Source organism: Cornus florida, unplaced genomic scaffold, assembly GCF_030987335.1.
Source record: "Cornus florida cultivar Cherokee Brave unplaced genomic scaffold, ASM3098733v1 CherokeeBrave_3.0.0_Hap2_Chr07, whole genome shotgun sequence".
NCBI classification, from domain to species: Eukaryota; Viridiplantae; Streptophyta; class Magnoliopsida; order Cornales; family Cornaceae; genus Cornus; species Cornus florida.
Window position 1 is genome coordinate 3,356,439 of NW_026775577.1, and position 23,753 is coordinate 3,380,191.

The 23,753-nt window shown below is 32.5% G+C and overlaps 2 protein-coding genes across 2 annotated transcripts; one reads left to right on the plus strand and one right to left on the minus strand.

Moving 5' to 3' along the window:
- Window positions 1-175: 175 nt before the first annotated feature.
- Window positions 176-22,747, plus strand: LOC132315778 (magnesium-chelatase subunit ChlI, chloroplastic-like). Its single transcript, XM_059814180.1, has 10 exons — window positions 176-505; window positions 689-798; window positions 1,331-1,811; window positions 12,465-12,925; window positions 17,032-17,198; window positions 18,147-18,328; window positions 19,973-20,104; window positions 20,184-20,275; window positions 21,986-22,042; window positions 22,216-22,747. The coding sequence occupies exons 2-4, from the start codon at window positions 704-706 to the stop codon at window positions 12,918-12,920; spliced, it is 1,032 nt and encodes a 343-aa protein (XP_059670163.1). The 5' UTR covers window positions 176-505; window positions 689-703; the 3' UTR covers window positions 12,921-12,925; window positions 17,032-17,198; window positions 18,147-18,328; window positions 19,973-20,104; window positions 20,184-20,275; window positions 21,986-22,042; window positions 22,216-22,747.
- On the minus strand, window positions 3,209-4,478 carry LOC132267385 (protein ALP1-like). The gene is made up of 2 exons (XM_059768553.1): window positions 3,746-4,478; window positions 3,209-3,664 (listed from the first exon to the last, which is right to left on the minus strand). The coding sequence occupies exons 1-2, from the start codon at window positions 4,476-4,478 to the stop codon at window positions 3,219-3,221; spliced, it is 1,179 nt and encodes a 392-aa protein (XP_059624536.1). The 3' UTR covers window positions 3,209-3,218.
- Window positions 22,748-23,753: the final 1,006 nt, after the last annotated feature.

Sequence of the window (23,753 nt, forward strand, 5' to 3'; positions counted from 1 at the left end):
CAATCTCATTATTTCATACTATATTAGGATGGAGGTACTATGAAGTAATGAGATTGGGACCCTAATTTCGTAGAGAAACTATTCCGTGTTCGGTGAATGTCAAGCAGTCCTTCTCCTCTACCGTTGATCCCACTATCGTTCGGTAGGTCCATTTCCATCTATCCAATCAAATCCTCCTATGCGGAAGTCCCGCAGCTTCCTACCATAGACTGGAGTCCTGCAGATCATATGCCATTATGCCGAAGTTTGATAAAGCAGTGACAAAGGGGACTTCAATGGAAATCTATCCTCTTATCCGAAACCAAACAAGCAAACCAGTAGAAAGAAACAAGTAGACTGTAGTTTTGAAGCTCAAAAAGTGTAAAAACACACACTTTGCACTTCAAGAACACAACTTTGGCTATGGCCGGAGTACTCGGAACTTCTTCTGCAGCAATCTTGGCCCCTCGATCCCTTTCTTCTCCCACCTCCAAATCCCCCATTCACTCTCTCTCTCTAACTCCAGGTATATATATCTCTCTGTCTAAATATATACATATTGTTAAGCTCGCATTATTGAATTGGGATACGAAATGAGAGGACCCAGATCATTTCCTGTGTTTCTTTGTCTAAATTTTATGTTTTCTTTATGCTTTTGAGGTTATTGATGAAGATAAGAGATGGGTTTTGGTTGAATTTGAAATTACAGGGCAGAAGAAGTTCTATGGAGGAATTGGAATTCCACTCAAGAATGGGAGGTCTCAGTTCCGTGTTTCAATTACCAATGTTGCCACTAAGATCAGTCCTGCTCAAGAACAGGTATGGAGTTTCCTTATTTGTGTGCCTTGTGGTATAAAGTACAATGTTTTGATGTAATATCTATATCTGATGCTTTTATTTTTAAGCTAGTAGCATATTGTGGCTAACTTGGTTGATGGGGGTTTCATGGTACCCACAAAATTTGTGCATTAGTTTTTGTGAAATTTGAAATTATTGAAGTGCACTTTAGATGTTTGTTGAAAGATCTGTTTGATTGAATGTTTCTAATGTTTGTTAATGAATAAATGGTTTTATTTTTAAAAATTCGGAATTAGATGAAAAATTTATATTTATCATCGAAAGCATTACTTGGATTGGAATACAATATCATAACAAGATTTGGAGCAATGGATTCTGAATGTATGCAAATAAAGTTCGCGAAACCCTTGTAAATTTCATGCCCGGAAGCTTGCTTCTAAGGAAAACCAGAGGCCAGTGTATCCATTTTCCGCTATTGTAGGACAAGATGAGATGAAACTGTGCCTTCTGCTAAATGTGATTGATCCCAAGATTGGGGGTGTCATGATTATAGGGGTGCAGGGAAGTCCACAACTGTTAGGTCATTGGTAGATTTACTGCCGGAAATTAAGGTAGTTGCCAGTGATCCATTTAACTCTGATCCTGAAGATCCAGAATCCATGGGCGTGGAAGTCAGAGAGAAAATTATGAACGGTGAGGAACTGCAGGTTATGATGACCAAAATCAAGATGGTTGACTTGCCATTGGGTGCTACAGAAGATAGAGTCTGTGGGACAATTGACATAGAAAAGGCCCTTACAGAGGGTGTCAAGGCATTTGAGCCTGGCCTTCTTGCCAAAGCCAATAGGGGAATTTTATATGTGGATGAAGTCAATCTTTTGGATGATCATTTGGTAGATGTTCTTTTGGATTCTGCTGCGTCAGGATGGAACACCGTAGAAAGAGAGGGAATTTCAATTTCACATCCAGCTCGATTTATTCTTATTGGCTCAGGAAATCCTGAGGAAGGGGAGCTAAGGGCCCGTTTGGCATGCGTTTTACTTTAGGCGTTTTGTTTTTGACTAAAACAGAAATAGCGTTTTTACTATTAGAGTGTTTTGGCAAAAATCGGAAGCATGTTTGGGAACGATCTTTTACTGTAAAAATGTCGGAAACAAAAACATGCAAAACCTGTTTGGTAAGTCATGCGTTTCAAGAATTTTAAAAACAAAACATGTTTGGTAGCTCTAACTGTTGTAAACAAAATAAAACAGAAACAAAAAACATGTTTGGTTATCATTGTTTTTAATTTATTTTTATAAATTTTAAATTTATTTATAAATTTATTTCTATATAAATAGTCTATATATTTTTAATAAATATATTAAAATTTGAACACACAAATACACACACACACACACACAGAGCATGTTATCTTGATCTGAAACTACACTTTAAGTTATTTGAAATTTCCTGGTATAGTTTGTTCCTTTGGTGATGATTGTCCATAGGTTTGTGTTTCATTCATTTTGCTCATTTTTCGCATTAGCGAAAGAAGAAAAAAAAAATACTACACAGCGCTGATAATAATTTTCGACTCTTATAAGTCTGCATTGGTAGAAATTTAACTCCAAAATACAGATTCTTGCCTTCTCTTTTGTAAAAAAATGTAAACCCCCACCAAATTATATATATATTAATTTTTGTAATAACCTATTTACAAGTTATTTGTAATAACCTACTTCAATTTTATTATCATTATACATGTATAGTCCAACTCAATATTAAAAATAAATAATCTCTAGTCACATTTTACTATACTACATGAGAATCAACGTTTGTAAAAAAATTTGCAATAACCTATTTACAAGTTCTTTACAATAACCTGCTTCAATTTTATTATGATTATACCTGTATAGTCCAACTCAACATTTAAAATAAATAATCTCTAGTCACATTTTACAATACTACATGAGAGTCAATATTTGTAAAAAAAATTTGCAATAACCTATTTACAAGTTCTTTGCAATAATCTAATTCAATTTTATTATCCTAATACCTGTATAGTCCAACACAACATTAAAATAAAAACAAACTCAATTGAAAGCATAATTGAAATAGAATGTATAACATTTACAAGTCCTTAAATATTCAACCAACAAATTAAACAAGTTTAAGTTGTACATAAAATGTTTGGAACAAAGCATTAATAATACATAGTTGTCACTAAAAATTGATAAGAAGTTCATAAAGTGGATGCAATGGCAACGACACATCATCTTCATAACAGCACATGTGGCCTTCAAGAGAGCATCAACACACTTCATATCTGCAATAATAGCATTTAAGTTGAATTATATATCTGTAAAAAAGATTTATATTACATATATATATTGCAAGCTCACAATAGCAACAAATATATTACATATAAAAGAAAAAATATACCATCACTTTCAGAAGGATCAAGAGTGCTGAAGAGAATTCCAAATTTGATCAGCAATAGTATTACGCAACTGATCCATTTCTCGAAGCTGAGCCGAAGGCACATGCTCAACAATCTCATCATCTTCACCATCACTTTGAGGAGGATCATTACCATCAAATATGTCATCAGGCTGATGCTGATTTTTGATGAAATTATGTAATGTGCAACAAGCCATTACAATCAATACTTGTGTTGAAAACTTATAAGGAGGCATTGCCCTCAAAATAGCGAATCTCATCTTCAATAACCCAAAGCATCGCTCAATTATATTTCTCAAAGATGAATGCCTATGATTGAACACTTCCTCCCGACCACGAGGTTGTCTAGTCCTACGGTATTCCTGAAAGTGGTAAGTATGACCTCGAAATGGGGCCAAATAACCAGGCTTATTGGCATACCCTGAGTCCACCAAATAATACTTACCTGCCATGTTTAGAATACATAAAGATATATACAGTATGATAAACTAACCATATATTAAGTGAATTTGTAAAATAATATTACCTGCTGGTGGAGCTGGAAAGTTCATTGCCTCATTTTCAGTACACTCATTTAGGATTCTCGAATCATTAGCTGAGCCTTCCCACCCAGCTAGCACATATGTGAACCTCATGTCAAAGTCACATACAGCCATTACATTTTGTGTAGTATAACCCTTTCTACCACGAAATGGAAGTTGTGTACTTGCTGGCAGAGTTGCAGGAATGTGGGTTCCATCTATAGCTCCCACACAATGCCTGAAGTAAGGGTAAAACCTAGAAGACTCTCTAATCTTATTCGGAATCACAGAAAAATTAGGAGGGGCAATGATATGGGTGCCCAACTGACATACTGCATGCAACACAGCATGGAAGTGTCTAGAAATGGTTTCAGTGGAGTGTTGAAATCTCTCTGCTACAACACGATTCCTTTGATTATGAGATAAAGTGAGCAAAAAGATTGCCACTTGTTCATAAACAGTTAAAAATTTAGAATCCTTCAGCCCTATACCTTTCAGGGTACTACACAATGTTCTGAAAACTTCAGGATACATCCTAAAATTTTCATAACATCTTTCTCTATGGCCGTTTAGAATCTCCATAACATATGTTTCCCCTTGTAAAATGGAATCCCTACAACGCCTCTTTTGATAGAAGTTCTGCTCTTCTAAAAGAGCAGCAAATATTAAGACACTCTCATTGTCCTCCTCATCGTCATATAATTGAATTATTCTTCTTATATTGTTCCACATATCCATTACCCTATTTAAAGATTTAATACAAGCAAAACATTTAAGTTAATAAGCAAATCAATTAAATAATAAACAAAACATTTAAATAATAAAACAAACATTTAAATAATGGTATTAAAGTATTTGAGTACTAACAGGCATCCAAGAAATAAAATTATTTAAGTTATTATAGCCATCCAAATGTGAGATAATAAAAAGTATTTAAGTTATTACAACAATCCAGATGTGAGATAATAAAAATATTTAAGTTATTACAGTAATCCAAATGTGAGATAATAAAAGTATTTAAGTTATTACAGTCATCCAGATGTGAGATAATAAAAATATTTAAGTTATTACAGTCATCCAAATGTGAGATAATAAAAGTATTTAAGTTATTACAGTCATCCAAATGTGAGATAGTAATAAGTTAAACGATGACACAAAACACAATCATCCATAAAGAAAAACTCAAACATTCAATGCCCAACCAATTCTTACATCCTCAGGTGCCGAAAGAAAAAATTTCTGCCACTTCTCAGAATCATGTAATAACTTCGATACCTTAGCGAATTGGGCCATCTCAATTCCAGGTATTTTTTGTAAAAGGAGCATGGGGGCATCAAACATTTCATAATCTCTATCATTTTTTGAGGGAGAGAGAGCTTCATCATCTCCTTTCTCACATGAAGATACACGAGTAGAAGTAGAAGATGCTTTAGCTGCTTTCTCTATTGCAGCTTCCATTCTCTCAGCTCTCCTCTCAGAATTCTCATTCATGTTTGACAAGAGTGCAGCTATACCAGGAGATAAAGCATCTCTTTTGGCTTTCTTACCTTTACGTAAAGGTGGGGGACTGACCTCACAACCCTCTTCCTCATCATCGTCATCATTGGGAGTGGGCAAAATGATTGTGGGTGGTGCTGTAGTGGATGGGTGGGCATGTATCCCTTTTGCATATGTGTCCCCAAATATAGTCGACATCTTGTCAAAATGCTTACATCCATACTTTTTATACTTATTTGCATTCGTAACAACCTACAAATTTTGTTATAATATTAACCACATAACCAATAATATACAAGATTTTATTATTTATTTAAGACTAATAATTAAATTACTAACCTTGCACAACCTGTCCCATCTCTCTTCCTCAACTATAACCATGCCCGTCTCATTGTTATATCCCACGCCAGTCTCCGATAATAATTTCTTAAACTCAGTATAAATTTTCCTCAAACCATTAAACTTATTCCGAAGTTGGGTTAAACCAAATTTTCTCCCCGTTTGAACATTCATTTGTTTGACTAAATTACTCCAACCATTTTTACTAAATGTTGTGCCACTACGATTATTAGCTTTAACTTCTTCCACCATAATATTCACGAATTTTTCAATGAGTGACTCATCCCATAACAATTTTCCATCGTTCGTAACTTCAACCACTTCTTCAATTGTGAGAGAATCACCGCATTGTTCCACATTCTCAACATTCATATCCATCTAACATATTAATAACAACACTATAATTAATAACAAAAAAATAATAATTTTAAATTAGGAAAAACTATTGATGGTATTAAAGTTACTCTATCACAACTACTGATTCATGAATGTTTATACTATTACAATATGTTTATTCCCCTTTTATACATTTGCTAGAAAGAGCTTATGATTTTAAGTTTTACTTAGTTCCTAGGAACCGTACATATAGTTAATATGGCATAAGTGCTGGAAAGCCCTACGAGAAGTTCACACATTTAATAAAGAATACTGAATCAAAATATAAAAAATAAAAAACAAGAAGAGAAAGGAGAAATTGGTGATAAATGTTATAATATTAGGTATTTTACTAAAGGGAAATATGGTCATTTCATTGTAATAGCAATTGTATATATATACACATATGTGATAGGAGAAGGGAAACACTCTTACTCACAAAATTTCACTAATAATTGAAACCCTGACTCAAACTAATAAATTAAGAATGAACCAAAAACATAAAAATAAAACTGGAGAAAAAAATTACAATCCAAAGTAAACTTACAAAGAGTAAAATAAAAACAAAAGAAAAAATAATAATAATAATGCTTCTAAAAAGAAAAAGTAAAGAGAGTGTTTAATGTAAGAGGTTAAAAATTGAGTGAAAATTAAAGTTTTGAATTAAAAATGGCCATATATAACGTACCTTTTGAACGAGAGTGTTTGGACGTAAAAAGTTAAAAATTTGGAGTGAAGATGAGAGTTTTGAGATTTTGATGTCCAAAATTTGAAACTTTGAATGAAAATGAGAGTTTTGAACTAAAAATAACCTTATTGAAGGTAACTTATCAAAGAACGAGAGTTTTTTTATGTAAAAAGTTTAAAACACGAAATGAAATTGAGAGTTTAGAATTAAAAATGAACTTATTAAAAAACTTGGAAGTAACGAGAGTGTTTTGAAGTAAAAAGTTAAAAACTTGGAGTAAAATTGATAGTTTTGAGTTAAAAATGGCCATATTCAAGTGAGCTTTGAAGTAACGAGAGTGTTTTGAAGTAAAAAGTTAAATACTTGGAGTAAAAAGTTAGAAGCTTGGAATGAAAATGAGTGTTTTGAATTAAAAATGGCCTTATCCAAGGTACCTTTTGAAGGAATGAGAGTGTTTTGATATAAAAAAGAGAGAAACATAGAGTGAAAATGTATGTCTTGAATTAAAAATTACCTTATTCAAGGTATCTTTGAGGAAGCAAGAGTGTATTGATATAAAAAGTAATAAATTTTGAGTGAAAATTAGAGTTTTGAGTTAAAAATGACCATATGCAAGGAACAAGAGTGCACAGATATAGCATTTGTTTTCTTTTCCCACTGCTTAAGGGATTCATAATGGTCAATTACAGTCACAAGTAAATCAATTAAGAAATAATTCATGAAAGGAAATGCGGAAAAGAAATTTGAAACTAATGGTATATAATATTTTCACAAACCCCATGTGTATAAGATTTCTGACCATTAGAGGGCATAACCAATGTATATATTTAAATAAACAAATGAAATACAATTTATCCATATGGATAACAGCTCCTTTTTTTTCAGAACACATGCTACTAGTACTCGACTTTGACCAAAAATAGCTTCAACACTAATTCAACGCAGAAAAACTCAAAACATTTACAAATTAATAAACCTATGTGGAAGTTTCCAAATATAATCTAGTTATAGCTTCACAATTCCCCCAAATTTCCTATGATGAACTAATAATGAATCACCATCTCTGCACCAAATCATAACCACAGACTAAAATTTTGAACCCAAATGTCCATCCCACAGCCTTTTTTTTTTTTAAAAAAAAAAAAAAAACAATAATTTGCCAAATTTAACATACCAAACTTCAATTTTTTTCTCGCTGAAAGAGTATATAACATATATAGAACTAAAAAAATAATTCACATCCAGTCTAATCAATAAGCATAGCTAAGGAAAGATTCATTAAAATATATGAATACAAAGGGCAATAAATAGCAGAGACCCATTTTAATTTGAATTAGTGGGTTATAAAATAATAATTGTAAAGAACCCAAAAAAAAAAAATCAAATGAAGGAGGATTAGAGAACATCGAGACCTTATAGGGGTAGTGCCAACAACAAGAGCTGAAGCATGAGAATGGCGATACGAAGAGCTGTGTCGAAGCTTGAGGCAGTGTTTCACAAATGGGTTTGATGTGCTTGTGATGGATTTCAAATGAGAAGGCAGAGGAATGGTCACCACTGAACTCTCACCATCATCATCATCATCATAAGCATTAGGGCTCCTAGGAAGTTGAGTTCTTGTTTGGGAAAATGGCAATTTGGTCTGTGAATTTGATGCTTTGATGAGTGGCAGATGAATGGTTGATACCCAGGAAGTGTTCGCACATTGCATTCTTCTTCTCACACACACTTCTTAGAATTCACTCGGTGTCCCTTTTTTCTTCCGTTTCTTTTATGAAGTAACGAGAGAGTTTTGATGTATAAAGTTAGAAACTTGGAGTAAAATTAAGAGTTTTGAGTTAAAAATGACCTTATTCAAGGTAGCTTGGAAGGAACGAGGTGTTTTGAAAGTAAACAGTTAAACTCTTGGAAAGAAAATGAGAGTTTCGAGTTAACAATGACTTTGTTAAAGACGCATTTGAAGGAATGAGAGTGTCTAATGTAAAATTTTCAAAACTTTTAGTGAAAATGAGAGATTTGAATTAAAAATGACCTTATGCAAGGTCCCTTTTGAAGTAAAAAAGTGTTTTGATGTGAAAAAAGAGAAACCTTGAGTGAAAATGAATGTTTAGAAATAAAAAGGGCCTTACTCAAGGTATCTTTGAGTATGCAAGAGTGTTTTGATGTAAAAAGTTAGATATTTTGGGTGAAAATGAGATTTTAGAGTTAAAAATGACCTTTTTTAAAGACACAATTAAAGGAATGAGTGTGTTTAATGTAAAAAGTTCAAAAATTCGATTGAAAATGAGAGGTTTGAGTTAAAAATAACCTTATACATGGTACCTCTTGAAGAAAATAGAGTGTTTTGATGTAAAAAGTTAGAAACTTGGAGAGAAGATAAGAGGCTTTAGTAGAAAATGACCTTATTCAAGGTACCTTTGAAGGAACGAAAGAATTTCAATGTAAAAAGTTTCAAACTTTGAGTCAAAATGAGATTTTATAGTTGAAAATGACCTTGTTAAAGATACTTTGAAGGAATGAGAGTGTCTAATGTAAAAGGTTAAAAACTTTGAGTGAAAATGATAGCTTTAAGTTAAAAATGACCAAATGCAAGGTACCTTTGGAAGGAACGAGAGGAACTTTGAGTAAAATCGAGACTTTTGAGTTAAAAATTACCTTTTTTAAGGTACCTTTTGAAGGAATGATTGGTTTCATGTAAAAAAGAGACACACTTTGAATGAGAATGAAAGTTTTAAGTTTAAAATGACCTTATTAAAGGTAGATTTGAGGAAACCATAGTGTTTTGATGTAAAACGTTAGAAATTTTAAGTGAAAGTGAGAATTTAAGGTTAAAAATTACCTTATTCAAGGTACGTTTGAAAGAACAAGAGTGTTAAAAGTAAAAAGTTAGAAACTTTGGATGAAAGTGAGTTTTGAGATAAAAATGACCTTATTCAACTTATTATAAAAAAAAATAAAAAAAAAAGAGACCTTGTTCAAAGTACCTTTTGAAGTGTCTAAAGTGTTTTAATGTGACAAGTTAGAAACTTACCGTGAAAATGAGAGTTTTGAGTTAAAAATGACTTTATTCAAGGTACCTTTATAGAAACAAGAGTGTTTTGATGTAAATGTAATAAACTAGGAGTGAAAATGAGATATTTGAGTTAAAAATAACCATATTCAAGGTACATTTGTAGGACGAGAGTGTGTTCATATAAAAAGTTAGAATCTTTGAGTGAAAACGAGTGTTTTTGGTTAAAAATGACCTTCTTCAAGGTACCTTTAAAGGAAATATAGTGTTTTGATGTAAAACTTAGAAACTTCGAGTGAAATTTAGTGTTTTGAATTCAAAATGACCTACAAGAGTTTTTTTACATAAAAAGTGTTAAACTTTTAATCAAAATGAGAGTTTTGATTTAATACCTTTTGAAGTAACGAGAGTGTTTTGATGAGATGAAATAAAAATGAGATGAATGACTAATATAAGACGACTTTCAATCAAAGGAGAAAGAAAAAAAAATTCTATTCTGTAAGACTATAATTTATATAAACAGCATAACCAACTTTCATTTGGTAAAACCGTGTATTTAGTACATGGAAATGCTAAAGTTCAGACATGCAACTTATATGCAATCACTTGAAACAGAGTTATAAATTGCATGTAAATTATTGAGCGAGATGTTGAACCTTTTGATTGCTGCATGAATTTGAGATGCTAGATACAAATCTGCCTGAAAGAGTAGCCAAAATATATTTTAGGAAATAATATATGCATAACAAAAGTAATTTGTAAGCACGTGTACTGCATTTAATAAGGGTCCAAGGTGCTATGCCACATATAACTCTGATCAAGGCCGAGATAACCGTAATTATTAATGCAAACAATTCTGATTCCTTGTCTAACATGCTTTGTGATGCCCTAAAATTATAAAAACAAAACAATATAAAATAAATAAATAAATAAAGACATTGCACCTCTTTGAAAATAATTACATCATAAAATATTGAAGTACACTTAGCTACCTATCTAAGCTACAATACAAGTGTACAAGCAAACAAAGTGGATCAATCCATATTATATACATCTGCACTCTAATTCACTACTCAAGCGAATTTTTTTCCCTAAAACAGTTTTCTATTGAGTTAAAGTTCTTGAATTAGCAATTTAAATAATTTGAATGCAATGATTCACATTATAATCGTATTTTCAGAGCTTCATCCTGATCTTTCAGTCAGTCTTAAACGAGCACTAGCTCTTTGAACCACGTCCATCTAACCTGGCTCGATTCTTACGAATCTCCTGTTCCAGGTTATTCTTTTGCCCTTGATCTTGATTCTCAATTCATATAAGCTCTATCGCAGCAATTTTGCTCATTTTTGCTTACAAAACGTCCTAAAATTTTGGGTTCAGCTTTTCCATCTAAAAAGGGGAAAACCCAGTATTCATTATGTGTCTCATATGTCCTTATGAGTTCATCCTTATGGATTCAAACTCAACAATGCAATCGGATTTTAGATGCAAGAATGCAAGTGAACAACTTTACAAGACATCACCAATGTCAAATTTTCATATCTAGATATATAACATATTAAAACAAATGACCTCCGTATTAATTATTATATAATCTGAGTGATGAAAATATCAATTTGAGTTGCATTAGCCAAAAGTACAACACCATTATTATTTATTTTAAATTTCTTTCAGTTAATCATCTAAAATACGTGAAACATAATTCTTATTGTTATTCTCATTAAAGAGGATCATAATATATGCAGTGATCTTTTATACAACAACTTTACAATTGATCAGTCAGGACCATCTCCAACATGTCAATTACAGAAAGTGTAAGATTACTTGCAAGTTCTTACTTTTAAATCATTATTATTTTTCTTCAAACCAGCCTAACTTTTCACTCTGTTTATTTTCTTCAGAAACATGTTCAGCAGCTCTTCAGCGGGCAACACATCGTAAATTTCTAAAGCATTAGAAGAATTTCCATCATAAAATTCTCCATCATTTGCATTAAGTTACTGAGTACATGCTTCAATTTATTATATTAATTGAAATAGTACCAAACAAAAAGCAAAGAAAGCATCAAGTAATTAGTAGAAATAAAAACAACAAATCTGGAAAACTAGTTCAAGAAGACAAAGAAATAGAAAAGAAACAGAAAATACCCTAAAAATAATAATCAATATGATCAAGCCTGCACAGCTGTACAGAAATGGGTTGATAATCAAGGAAGAGAACGATAACTCTACATGAACAACGGCTTAGAGAGGGAGAGAAATGAGGAGAGAGTGGCGGGTAGGGCGGTGGAATCCTAGGGTTTTGATAAGATAAACACTACAAAATATACAAAAATGGGTTGATGATCAAGAAAGAGAACCATACCTCTACAAACTCTGGTGATAATAGGTTTTGATTCTTGCAGACAGATACATAAACTGAAATAAATGGGTTCTGAACTTCTGATTCTTGTAGATTTAGGCAAGTTCAGAGTAGAGAACGAGAATAAAGATGGAGGCGATTGGAAATCGCCCTTGAATCGTAGAGAGCGTATCGGGCGAGGAGAGACAAAATTTGTGCAAAAATAACCTAAAATGTTTGTATAGCTGAAACAAATTGGGCCGTCTGTTTCATCCGCTACAGTGCTTTTTATTGGGCTACAGTGTTGAAACAACAAAAAACACCAATTTGGTGTTTCACTTTTGGGCCAAAATTTGGTACTGTTTAAAACATTGTTTTTTACTGTTTAAAACAAAACAAGTGCTACCAAACATGTTTTTGGGCCTGAAATGAAGCCCTGCAACAAAAACACCAAAGTAAAACACCAACCAAACAGGCCCTAAGGCCACAGCTCCTCGATCGGTTTGGAATGCATGCACAAGTGGGGACTGTAAGGGATGCTGAGTTGAGAGTGAAGATTGTGGAGGAGAGAAGTCGGTTTGATAAAAATCCAAAGGAATTTAGAGATTCTTATGAGGCAGAGCAAGAAAAGCTCCAGCAGCAAATCACTTCAGCTAGGAGCACTCTTTCTTCTGTTCAGATGGATCATGATCTGCGCGTGAAGATCTCCAAGGTTTGTTCGGAGCTGAATGTTGACGGGTTGAGAGGTGATATAGTGACAAATAGGGCAGCAAAAGCTTTGGCTACTCTAAAAGGCAGGGATATAGTAACTGCAGAGGATATTGCAACTGTAATTCCCAACTGCTTGAGGCACCGTCTTCGGAAGGATCCCTTGGAATCTATCGACTCTGGTTTACTTGTCATTGAGAAATTTTATGAGCTGTTTAGCTGAATGAGGTAAATATAATGGCATTTCTTTCTCTAATTTTTGATAGTTTTCATGAATAAAACAAAAAATTAAAAAAAATCCTATGATTTTTAAAATCATTCTGTTCCTCCCTCCCGCTACAACATCACCACCCTTCTTCAATCCTTCCTCTCTCTATATATATGTATTTTTGGAAAATGCTAAAGATCACCAAAAAGAATTTGGTGATTTTATAACGTAGATTTTTATTTTTTAAAATAACTAACCTAATAATTAAGTTAAATAATAAGAAAGTGACTATTAATGAGAGAGAAAAAAAAAGTTTTTTGAAAAATCATCCTTGCAAATTATTTTGTATTGTCCATGTTAGTTGTGTGTTTTGTTCGTCTCTCAATTTATTGTCCATCTCTCAATATATATATATATATATAAGATAAATCTTACGTCATCTGGGTTAAAAGATGTAGATAAAGTATAAAAAAATAAATTCATATATAATATATTTATGTGGGTATATATACATATAACTAAAGTAGGAAATTAAGGAGAATATGAGAAAAATAATGTAATAAAAGTATTAAAAATGCATATTTGCCATAAATATGTAGTTTCATGATAATGTCATGATTTTTTTTTTTTTTTTTAAATGATAAATAAGAAAAAATTATAATCAAAATTAGGGTTTTATTTTCATTTTTGCATCAATGACTGTAAGACTCTTAAAAACAATAAAAAAATATTTTATTTTTTGTCTTTGCCCCCCCCACCCCCCAAAAAAAAAAACAGGAAGCATTTTGCCCTTTTTAAAAAATAGAGTCGTTTTCGGGCACCAAGGCCCCCAAGTTCCCAACTTAAATGTGAATCTTTATTTCTCGTGTGTGTTTCTATAAAGAATATCGAGTTAAAATAGGAGAGTAATTTTTCCAATTTTAAAAAATAGAGGGGGATTTAGTACACTTAAAACCTCCAATTTCAATGAGCATCTTTATTACTCTTATTTGTTTTCAAAAGAATATTGATTTAAGGATTAGTGAATTCAATTTATGTGAGTGGAATGACAGATTTCACCATGTCGTCAGGTGATGTAATTCACCACCTCTTTAACATAAATTAAAGGGCAAAGTACAGAAAATTCCCCATCGACTTATAGCCTTTTTCAGTAAACCCCTTACCTAATTTTTTTATTAAAGTACCCCTCTCGACTTGTAACCCTTTCCAATAAATACCTTTTGTCTAATTTTTTACCAAAGAACCCCCCTCAACTATATAAGGGGAGTAAAAGAGTTGATATTTGGACCAAAATGCCTTTTTATTTAAATCTTAATTTTCTCGAATTTCAAAAATTCATATATCACAAACCGTACATTCAAATATTACAAATAATATTTCTTATGCCTGTCTCATTTTGTTAATTATGATTTCCCGTGGAAAACTATTTGGCGATCGATGGCAACAATTAGGGTGGCTTTCTTTGTTTGGACTGCTATTTGGGGAAAGATTTTGACAATTGATAATTTAAGGAAATGGGACAATTGTATTGTTAATCGGTGTTGTCTATGCAAGAAAGATGGGGAGTCTGTTGATCACCTCCTTATACATTGCCCTGTGGCGAATGATTGTTGGAATCTTATTTTTGGGTTATTTGGCATGTATTGGGTAATGCCACGATTTACTAAGGAATTGATTCATGTATGGAGAGGATGTCGTGTGAGAAGGCATGTACGCAATTTCTGGAGAGTTGTCCCACATTGTGTTTGATGGTGCATTTGGAAGGAGAGAAATTGTAGAATGTTTGAAGATAAAGAGTCGTTTACGGCAATGGTGAAACATCACATTCTTCGTTCTCTTTTCAATTATGTGAAGAGGAGTTCTTGTTCTTCTTCTGATGATTTAATTATTTTTTGGAATTCTCTGGGGCCTTAGTCCCGGTTCCATTTTTGTATAAAGGACATGTTCCCCTTTTGAACACCTTTTTTATGTTATTATTACTTATAAAAAAAATATATATATTACAAAAAAATATATTAACGAAAAGTTTATAAAATAAGGATTCTAGAAATATAAGATTTGTTTAACAAAACTTCATAACCAGAGAGAAATAGACAATCTAAAAATCTACTGTAACAATCTTATTTTTTTTTAATTTTTTATTTCAAAATTATTCATTTTCATATGGAGCATAAAATATAAAAAAATTAGCCCCAATAGAGACCGAATATTCATTTTTATTTATTTTTTAAATGGTGAGTCTATAAAAGAATGAAAATACTTTGACGCAAAATATGATATCTCATGAAATCGATCTCTGTTGGGGCTAAATTTTTTATATATTCGGCTCTATATGTAAATGAATAATTCTGAAAATTTTCTTGCAAATATCTCGAGTATTTTATTTTTTAAAAATAAAATAAGATTATTGGAGTAGATTTTTAGATTGCCTATTTCTCTCTGGTTTTGAAGGTTTGTTGTACAAATCTTATATTTTTGAAATCCTTATTTCATAAGCTTTTAGTGCATATATTATTTATAATTTTTAAATTTACAATTTGTGAGATATGAATTTTTAAAGAATTTAGTTTTAAATAAAAGGGCATTTTGGTCCAAATATTAACTCTTTTACCCCCTTCAGATAATTGAGAAGGGTTGTTTTGGTAAAAAATTAGACAAGGGGGATTTATTGGAAAGGGTTACAAGTTGAGGGGGGTTCTTTGGTAAAAAAATAGACAAGAGGGGTTTACTGGAAAAAGGCTACAAGTTGAGGAGGGTTTTCTGTACTTTGCCCTAAATTAAATTCTATAATTACTTAATTCAGCTCTAAAATCACCGCTCTTCCATAAAATACATATTTTTCCTTATCCAGGGCCTTGGTCAAATTGACACCTAGAAGAATGAAGTATCTTACTATTCAACATATGGATAGTGGCTTGAAGCTTCCACTTTAATTTTTTTAATTCTAAAAAGCTATTACCTAGTGTTAGTTGGACTCAAAGGTTGGGAAAAGACCTTTTTTTTAGTCAAGTTGAGCAGTGTTGGTGCTGTCCTGTTGGGTGGTGGGAGGGTGAATTGGTTACCGGCATAATGTCCTATCTGTATGAAGTTAGTGTCCTCATATTAGAACCTTTTTTAACACTCTAGGCAGTCCGGCTTTTTACCATTTCATTGAGCAATTCCCTTTTTCCTCTTGTAACTAAGCAATAAACCTTTTCAATTAGTACTGAAAAATTAAATATGACGTGAAACGATGGCTGCCTATTCTTATCCGAGCAAGGATAAAAGGCAGTAAAAGCAATGAATTGGCTTGCAAAAACAGTAAGCAGAAGTTAGAAGACAAGAATGAAAGAGTTGCGCCATTAGGAATCTCTCTTGTAATGGACAAGCATTGAAGATTATTGATTAAATATTGGTTGAAGTCCAATAGGTTGCTAGTGCATTGAGGGATTCTGGACATTTATTACTCCTGTTTACCTTGCTGTTTGGGGCTCATGTTTTGATAATTTCACTATTTTTCTTCTTTATTTACCAGTGAATACTATTTTTTTACTTATAGGTACTAGCAAATGTCATATAGTTATTTGAGCATGGTGATTTAATGTTATGATTGTTGCATTGTTGTTTTTTATATTTTCCATGATAAATGTCATTACTTAATTGAGTATAAACAGTCCGGTGACCTAATAGCCATTGTCTAGTCCTTTATAAATGACAATTGTGTTGAATTCTTTGATTATTTAGAGTTAATTTATTCTATAGTGCTGGAACGTATCGTGTAAAAGAATTTCATATTTTTCTGGCGAAGTTTTTGGGTGTTGCTGCCATGTGTTATTGTTGTGTATTTCTGATGGTTCTCATTGCTGAATTGAGGATAAACCGCCTGGTGGCCTAATATCCATAGTTGAGTCCTTTATAAAGCACAATATCTGGATAGAGTCAGCATGCTTAAAATTTTGTGTTTCTTTCATGTCAAATATTAATTTCCATACAACCGTATTGAATTCTTTAATTATTAAGAGTTCATTTAATCTATAATGCTGAAACATATTGTGTAAAAGAATTTCATATTTTTCTTGCACTTTTGGATGTTGCTTCCATGTGTTAATCGTGCATTCTGATGGCTCTTATTGCTGATATTGTACAGAGTACAAACATGCTCTTTTGGTAAAGATTGCATCTGTGAGGGAAGTAGTCCTGGGTGCCCCATTAAGAGTAGTTCTAAAAACATCTTGCTTCAAGGACTGTTGCTCCGGATATGGATAGGCTTGTTCCTCTAAAGAGCCTAAAGAGTCTTTTTTCCTTGTTCCCCAGGTAGAAATTTTGTTTCAATGACAAAACCTCATCCAACAACAGGAGTTTTTTCTATGCTAAATACACCAACTAAACCTCTTCCCCCCCAGTCCACCCTGAAGAAAAAAAAAGGAAAGAGAAATGCTCTATTCATATTATCTTCTAAGTCACACAAACCTTCTAAAGTGGTGCTGCTCTTGTGCTCCGTGCGCGCGAATTGGCGCTCAGAGAGCAAATCCTTCCATAATTCGCGAATTCAATTTTGTGAATCCTGGAATTCGCAATGATTTTATCTATTCAATGGACAAGTATATGTAACATTTATTATTTATGACAATTACCCAATGTGCCTAATACTGAATAAAAATGGTTTGAAATGTACAAAACTAAGAATAAACCTACACTATAAAAAAAAGAATGACATATCATTGTCATATTGTTCGCCTTATATTGATCACTTTTGTTTTGTTATATAAGTCTAAAAATATTAAATGTCTGTGTACAGTGTATAGACACATATATGTATATTTGCAAACAAATTATAAATACTTTAAAGTTGTCATTTCATGTACAAAAATAAAACATTCTCTTTTTAAGAATCTAGAATAAATATATGAATTTCTTACGTCGCATTTCTTTAAAAATAAAAATATGCTATAATTTTTGTATTTTAATTAATACTAATATTATATCTCTCTAATAGAAAAGAAATAAGGTTACTTATAGATGAAACACATTTTTTATTTTATACATACACATAATAGTGTACAAGTGTATATGTGCTCTGGAGGTGCTTCCGCAGTGACCAAATTTTAGATGTTGCCTCTTCCACGCTCCTCCTGCACCCGCTTTGGGTGACTTAGATTATCTTCATCTATACTTTTTCTTAATTTATTTACTTCACTTATAAATTCATTATTAATTATCTATAAATGTCATTTTTGAAATTAAGTTTGTAAGTCGTTGCAGAATGTATGTTATTCCGGCTACTCATCTGTGTATATTTTCATTGGATCAGTAGAAGCGAGTCTACTTGAAAGGCAGCTGAGTAACATATTGCAATTGTTTATGGCAGGTAGATAAAGTGACTGGTTTTTCCTATGAGATTCAAGGATTCCATAGATACTGTTCTTGCAACTTCTTTCTTACTGGTACCAAGAGTATACTATCAAATTATTTTCTGACCTACTTTACCCATTAATTAAATAAGTATTCTTTAAAAATATTGAAATAGATAGGAACAAAGTTTTTAAATACCGTACACGGCCGCAAATGTGGACGTTGTGTGAAGTGTTACAGGTGTTATGTAATGGTTTCAGAAACTGCAGTTGTGAAACTTTATTGACCTTGCATGCCATGGTGTAGATAAACTATTACAGAATTTTCAACTACAAAATCTAAGAAATATCTGTTTTTTACGTTTTTAGTTGATTTTGTTGAATATTAAAGATGATTTAATATGAGTTTTGGCTGTACGTTGTATTTTCTGCCATTACTAATAATTTAAACATACTAATTTGGAGTTTTCACTTATATTACAAATTACAATACATATAGTGTATAATGTATATTAATGGATTCACTCAATATTCTCAATTACTAAAATATAAAATTTAAACAATCAATTAAAAAATTATCAAATAAAAGATACAGAAATTTTTTTTTTTTCAAAAAATCTTAAACAAATAAATCTGCAACTTATATGTGATCTATAACACAAGGAAATTAGTATATATACATTTGTTTGAGAGAATACAAGAGTGTTAAACACTTCCCTCTTTGAAGTCAATTCGAAAAAAATTGAAAATTGATGAATTTGTGCAAGATATATGAACAAAATGTATGGATCGTCGTCATACAACTCTTCCATGTTACATCCAACTGAAAAAACAAAAAATAATAATAATAATAAAAAAATAAAAACTTATCAGTTAGTTTGAAGGTTGGACTTGGTTTGATCCAAGATTTAGGCCATGATCTTGTATATTATGGTTTGATTCGCGGATGTATGGTTCTTTGATTGGGTTTAGAGCTGATGGATAAGTGGCCAAGAAGGTGTCTCTACAGAGTCACAGTCACTCCTATTCTCTACTGAATCTGTTTTGATTTTTTATTCACAATGATATACATACATATATATATGTGTGTACATATATATATGTATATATATATCTATTGGACTGTAACGAACTCGACTTTAGCTGAGCCCGTTATGGTTTGAACCATAGATATGAATGCTGATGGTGTTGGAGAAGAGGCATTTTATGATATGCTGATAGTTATGCTATACTTTGTAGTATGTTACATGGTCTTGGAGAAGTTAGATTGTTTGGTCTTTGTTTGATTTTTCAATTTTTTTGCTTCTAAACTTCGGAAAACGTGGATGGTCCTAATGTCTACTTTTCCATCATTCGCACCTTAGGCCTTTGGGTAAATTAAGGATTCCATGTAACAGTTTGTGAAACATGGATCTACTTTTTAAACATTCATGTCATTGGAATATATATAGATGGGAACCTTAAGGAACTTTTGGTAAATTGTTGTTGCATTTCTCTTTCCCACTGTTGGACTTAGACCATCCTGTTGGTGACTAGTGGTAGCCGTATTTAACTGGTATCATATACCCAAACTTTGTTATGAGATGTTGAGACATGTAGTTTTACATGTTATAAAGCACACACGTATATAGTTTATTGTTGAACTTTCAAGAATTTCTTTGTTGTAAATCTTCTTATTTATGGACTTAAAAATTCCTTCTTTTTCTCCCTTTCGTCCTTAACATTGGTATCATTCAGGAATTTGTGGAAGCAAGGCGTACAGCTGGACTTAGCAATTCCCCTTCCTGCTCGTGGTCTCCTCTCCTCCTCTAGAACTGAAGGGAGTTCCTGTTGAAGCAATACATGCAAATGCGGGATTTGTTACTTTTGGTAATATAAGATAATTGAATAGGGTTGTTAATCCATTTTGTTTCTTGCAATAACATCTTACTGTATTTGATAAATGCAGTCATTTTCCCACGCCATGTAGAAGGAAAAAAACTGGACAGAACTGTTTGGATTTTATCAACATTCCATGCATATGTTAGCTATCATGTCAAGGTCAGATTGCTGTGTGCCTAAATTGCGTCATTCCTTACATCAATTTATAATTTCATGCAAATTATATGTACATTCTGGACTCTGTAATGCAAAATTATAGACCATGGAGCACTGATTTGATTTAGATTGAAGGTGCCAAAAGGTTTTGCGGAAGGCCCAGTAGAACAAGTTCTTAGAATGTTCCCTTGGATTTAAACAAGTTTCTTTTTTCTAGTTGAGTTGAGTGCTCACTGCAACTTCATCTCTCTTGGTTTAGCTACAAAATTCCTGTTTTGCTATTCAACTCCATCTAGGGCCATAATATTTGTTTGAATTGTAGACCATTTTGTCTTTTTCACTACCTCATACTCCCGCCCCTTTACACTATGCTTTTAATTTTTCCCACTTGAATGAAACCATCTTGAACAATTTTTTTGCACATGGCCAACCCTTTGTAAATAACTCTCTCTATTCTTTTTCTTTTCTGTTTCCGCCTGAACAATTTCTGAGAATGTATTAATTTATTTATGGCCATTTATCTTTCTCATCATTCTAACTTCAGCTATGCTTATTTGATGGACAAGTTCTCCTTTTTCCTTTAGTTTTTTATTTTTTATTTTTATATAACGCTACACAATATTTGCACTATCAAGCATGGCTTGCTTATCAGCAATCTTATTAAGTTTTTGCTTTTAGTTCATTTGGTAATTGCTATTCGGTGGCCACACTGCATTCTAGAAGCACTTGTACCATCTTATCTTGTCCATTTCAGCCCTAGGAGCAATGGTCGCTTAGATTGGGTCCTTTATGCTTATCCATGGTGGCGAGAATGGTTGCTTATGGGTACTTGTTTTTCTATGGTAGCCTTAAGGGTATTTCTCAACCAGTAATTGAATAGTTCCCTTAATCGTAATCTTTTTTTTTTTTTTTTTCTTTTTCTTTTTTTCTTGAATAATTCTAATCTTAAATTTATCATATTATATTCTATTTGTATTGTGTTTCAGTTTTACTTACCAAAAACAATTTTTTTTTAAATGCTCTTGTTATTCCCCACTTGTTCTTGCACTGTGTTTAGATTCTTTTCCTTTTTCTTTTAGTTTTGACAAAACGAACTTATTATTCTCTAATAACCCTATCATATATATATTTTTCAGCACCCAATAGAAAAATATTTTTCAGCATTAGTGAATGCCTTGAGCCTTTCTTCTCCTCTCTAGACCTTTCCATTTTAGACTTAAAATCAGTGTTAATGGTCTGGCAAGGCAAGGTGACGTGTAGACAGAAGTAGTTCGATTTTATTTTTATTTTATTATTATTTTTTATTGAATTCTTCGCTATCTTTCTCGAGTATTGATAGTAAAATATGCTATAATCATAAAAATGAGCACATGAAAATGCTGATACTTATAATATGCTTCATCATTTATCTTGGTTATTATAGTTGCTGTTTTGACCCTATGAAGAATACTGTACCTTATTTTACATGCTGCCTCTTATAAACCGGCTTGTGGCTTAATTTATCTTCTTGTGATTTAGTTTCTCTTTAATTCTGTTTTGTGCTTCTTTATTTGTTTAATTGAATAATAAATATTTTCTGGGTGTGACATATCGACATGCATGGTTTTTTATTTTTCTATAAATTTATATGCTGTTTGCTTGAACAATAAAGCTTGTTCTACATGTGGCGGCCTTGTAAATTTCTCAATATCTTCTATGCGCATTTTTGAGCAGTGTTCAGAAGGTTTCATGCACACTTGAATGAGACGTCACATGGAATCATTAATACAGGTAATTAAAGTTTTTTCTTTTCTTCATTGGCTCTTCATTCCATGATTTATGTAACTACTGAGTCATTTGCGATAGCCTTCATATCGTAAATTATGCATCAATTTTAGACATCATTCTTGACTAAATAGAGAACCTATTTTGGCTGATTCAACGAAATTTTCTATTGATAGCAGAAGATTCCTAAAGGATGTTGTTTATGCCTAGATTTGCGATCTCGAGAAACTACATTGTCAATTTCAATCTTGTTAAGGCTAGGATTACTGGGTGAAACTGAGGCAACATGGACACGTGGGATTGAATCATGATGTAAAATGCTTGAGACAATGTATTCTATACATGATACCACTGAGACTCGGGCATTGATGTTGTAAGGTTGCTTCATGATTATTTTGAAAGAAGTTGTGGACCTCAGGCAAAGTAAAGGTGCAAGGATGACAGGCATGTTCGAATTGGCATTTGGAAACATCCAGATATTGAGTTTGCTTGACTTAAAGCACATTGCGGCAGAGACTGAATGTTGCATGCTTGAAGCTGCTGAAAATGACCAAGTGAAATTGGTCCTCCGTCGAGAGGGAGTTGAGTTGGGCTTGATAGTTTGATAGTTTGATCTTCAGCTGAGGCTTGACAATGTTTAATGTTGGACCGCAGAAGGCTGTATTTTTTAGCTTCTGACAACCTTTTTATAGATTATTAAGTTTCACACTAGACCCTAAACTGATATTCAAAGCTTGTCTTGGCCTTCCATTCATTTATAAATGATATTCACTATATTTTCATGGTCATTTAGGATCTGCAACAAAAAGGCTAGTAAGGAGGTTTAGGAACGAGATGTGATTTGCACAAATGAGCTGCATGTGTTTTGCCTTTACTTTTGGATCAGGGGCAAGGACAGATAATTAGTTAATTTTTATTTACTTTTTATTTAATTTAAGGGATATTTTAGTCTCTTATTATCTTAGGGGTTTCTTAGAGTTTGTTTATGTTTTTTTCCTATATAAAGTCTATTATGTAAGCAAACAATTCAATTTTGATTATGGGAAATTGTGATTTCAGAATTTGCTCTCTTGTTCGTCTCCCTCCATTGTTCTTGCTCTTCTCACCTTTCGGTCCATCCAACCTATGTTTTCAATATGTCTTTTCACCCCTTTCATCTGTCTTCACATCTCCTTCTAGCCTCATATCATTTTCTGTCTTCTTATCCCCATCTTTCTTTCTATTCTACATCAATTTGGTTTCAGAGTATTTTCATCCTATATATATATATATATATATATTTTGGTCCCGCATCAAGGTTTGATTTCTCATTAAGATCGTCAGGCAGCACAAAAAGTTGGACTCTTTTTCTAGGAGACTTGAGAACCCTTCATTCCCTACTTGCGAGTGCATCCCGATCTCCTAATGTCTTCTGCCATTTTGCTTCTGTCTTTTCTGCTTTTGCTTTCTTTATATTTTGTATGTCAATGGAGTTTTTTTTCCACACTTCCAATGACTTTGGCCAACTGTTGGCAATTGGAATTAACTCTTTTAACTTACCAGTGTGGGCAAGAAATTGCAATCCTCAGCTCACTAGCTGTTCATATAGTGACCATGGAGAAGGCAGGTTGAGTTTTTAACGTCAGGATGAATTTTATAAAGCATTGCAATTCTACTTAAAATGCATGCAAGCTTTGCAGTCTTCCAAGTAGTGAAGGAGCGCATGAAATGTTTGCAG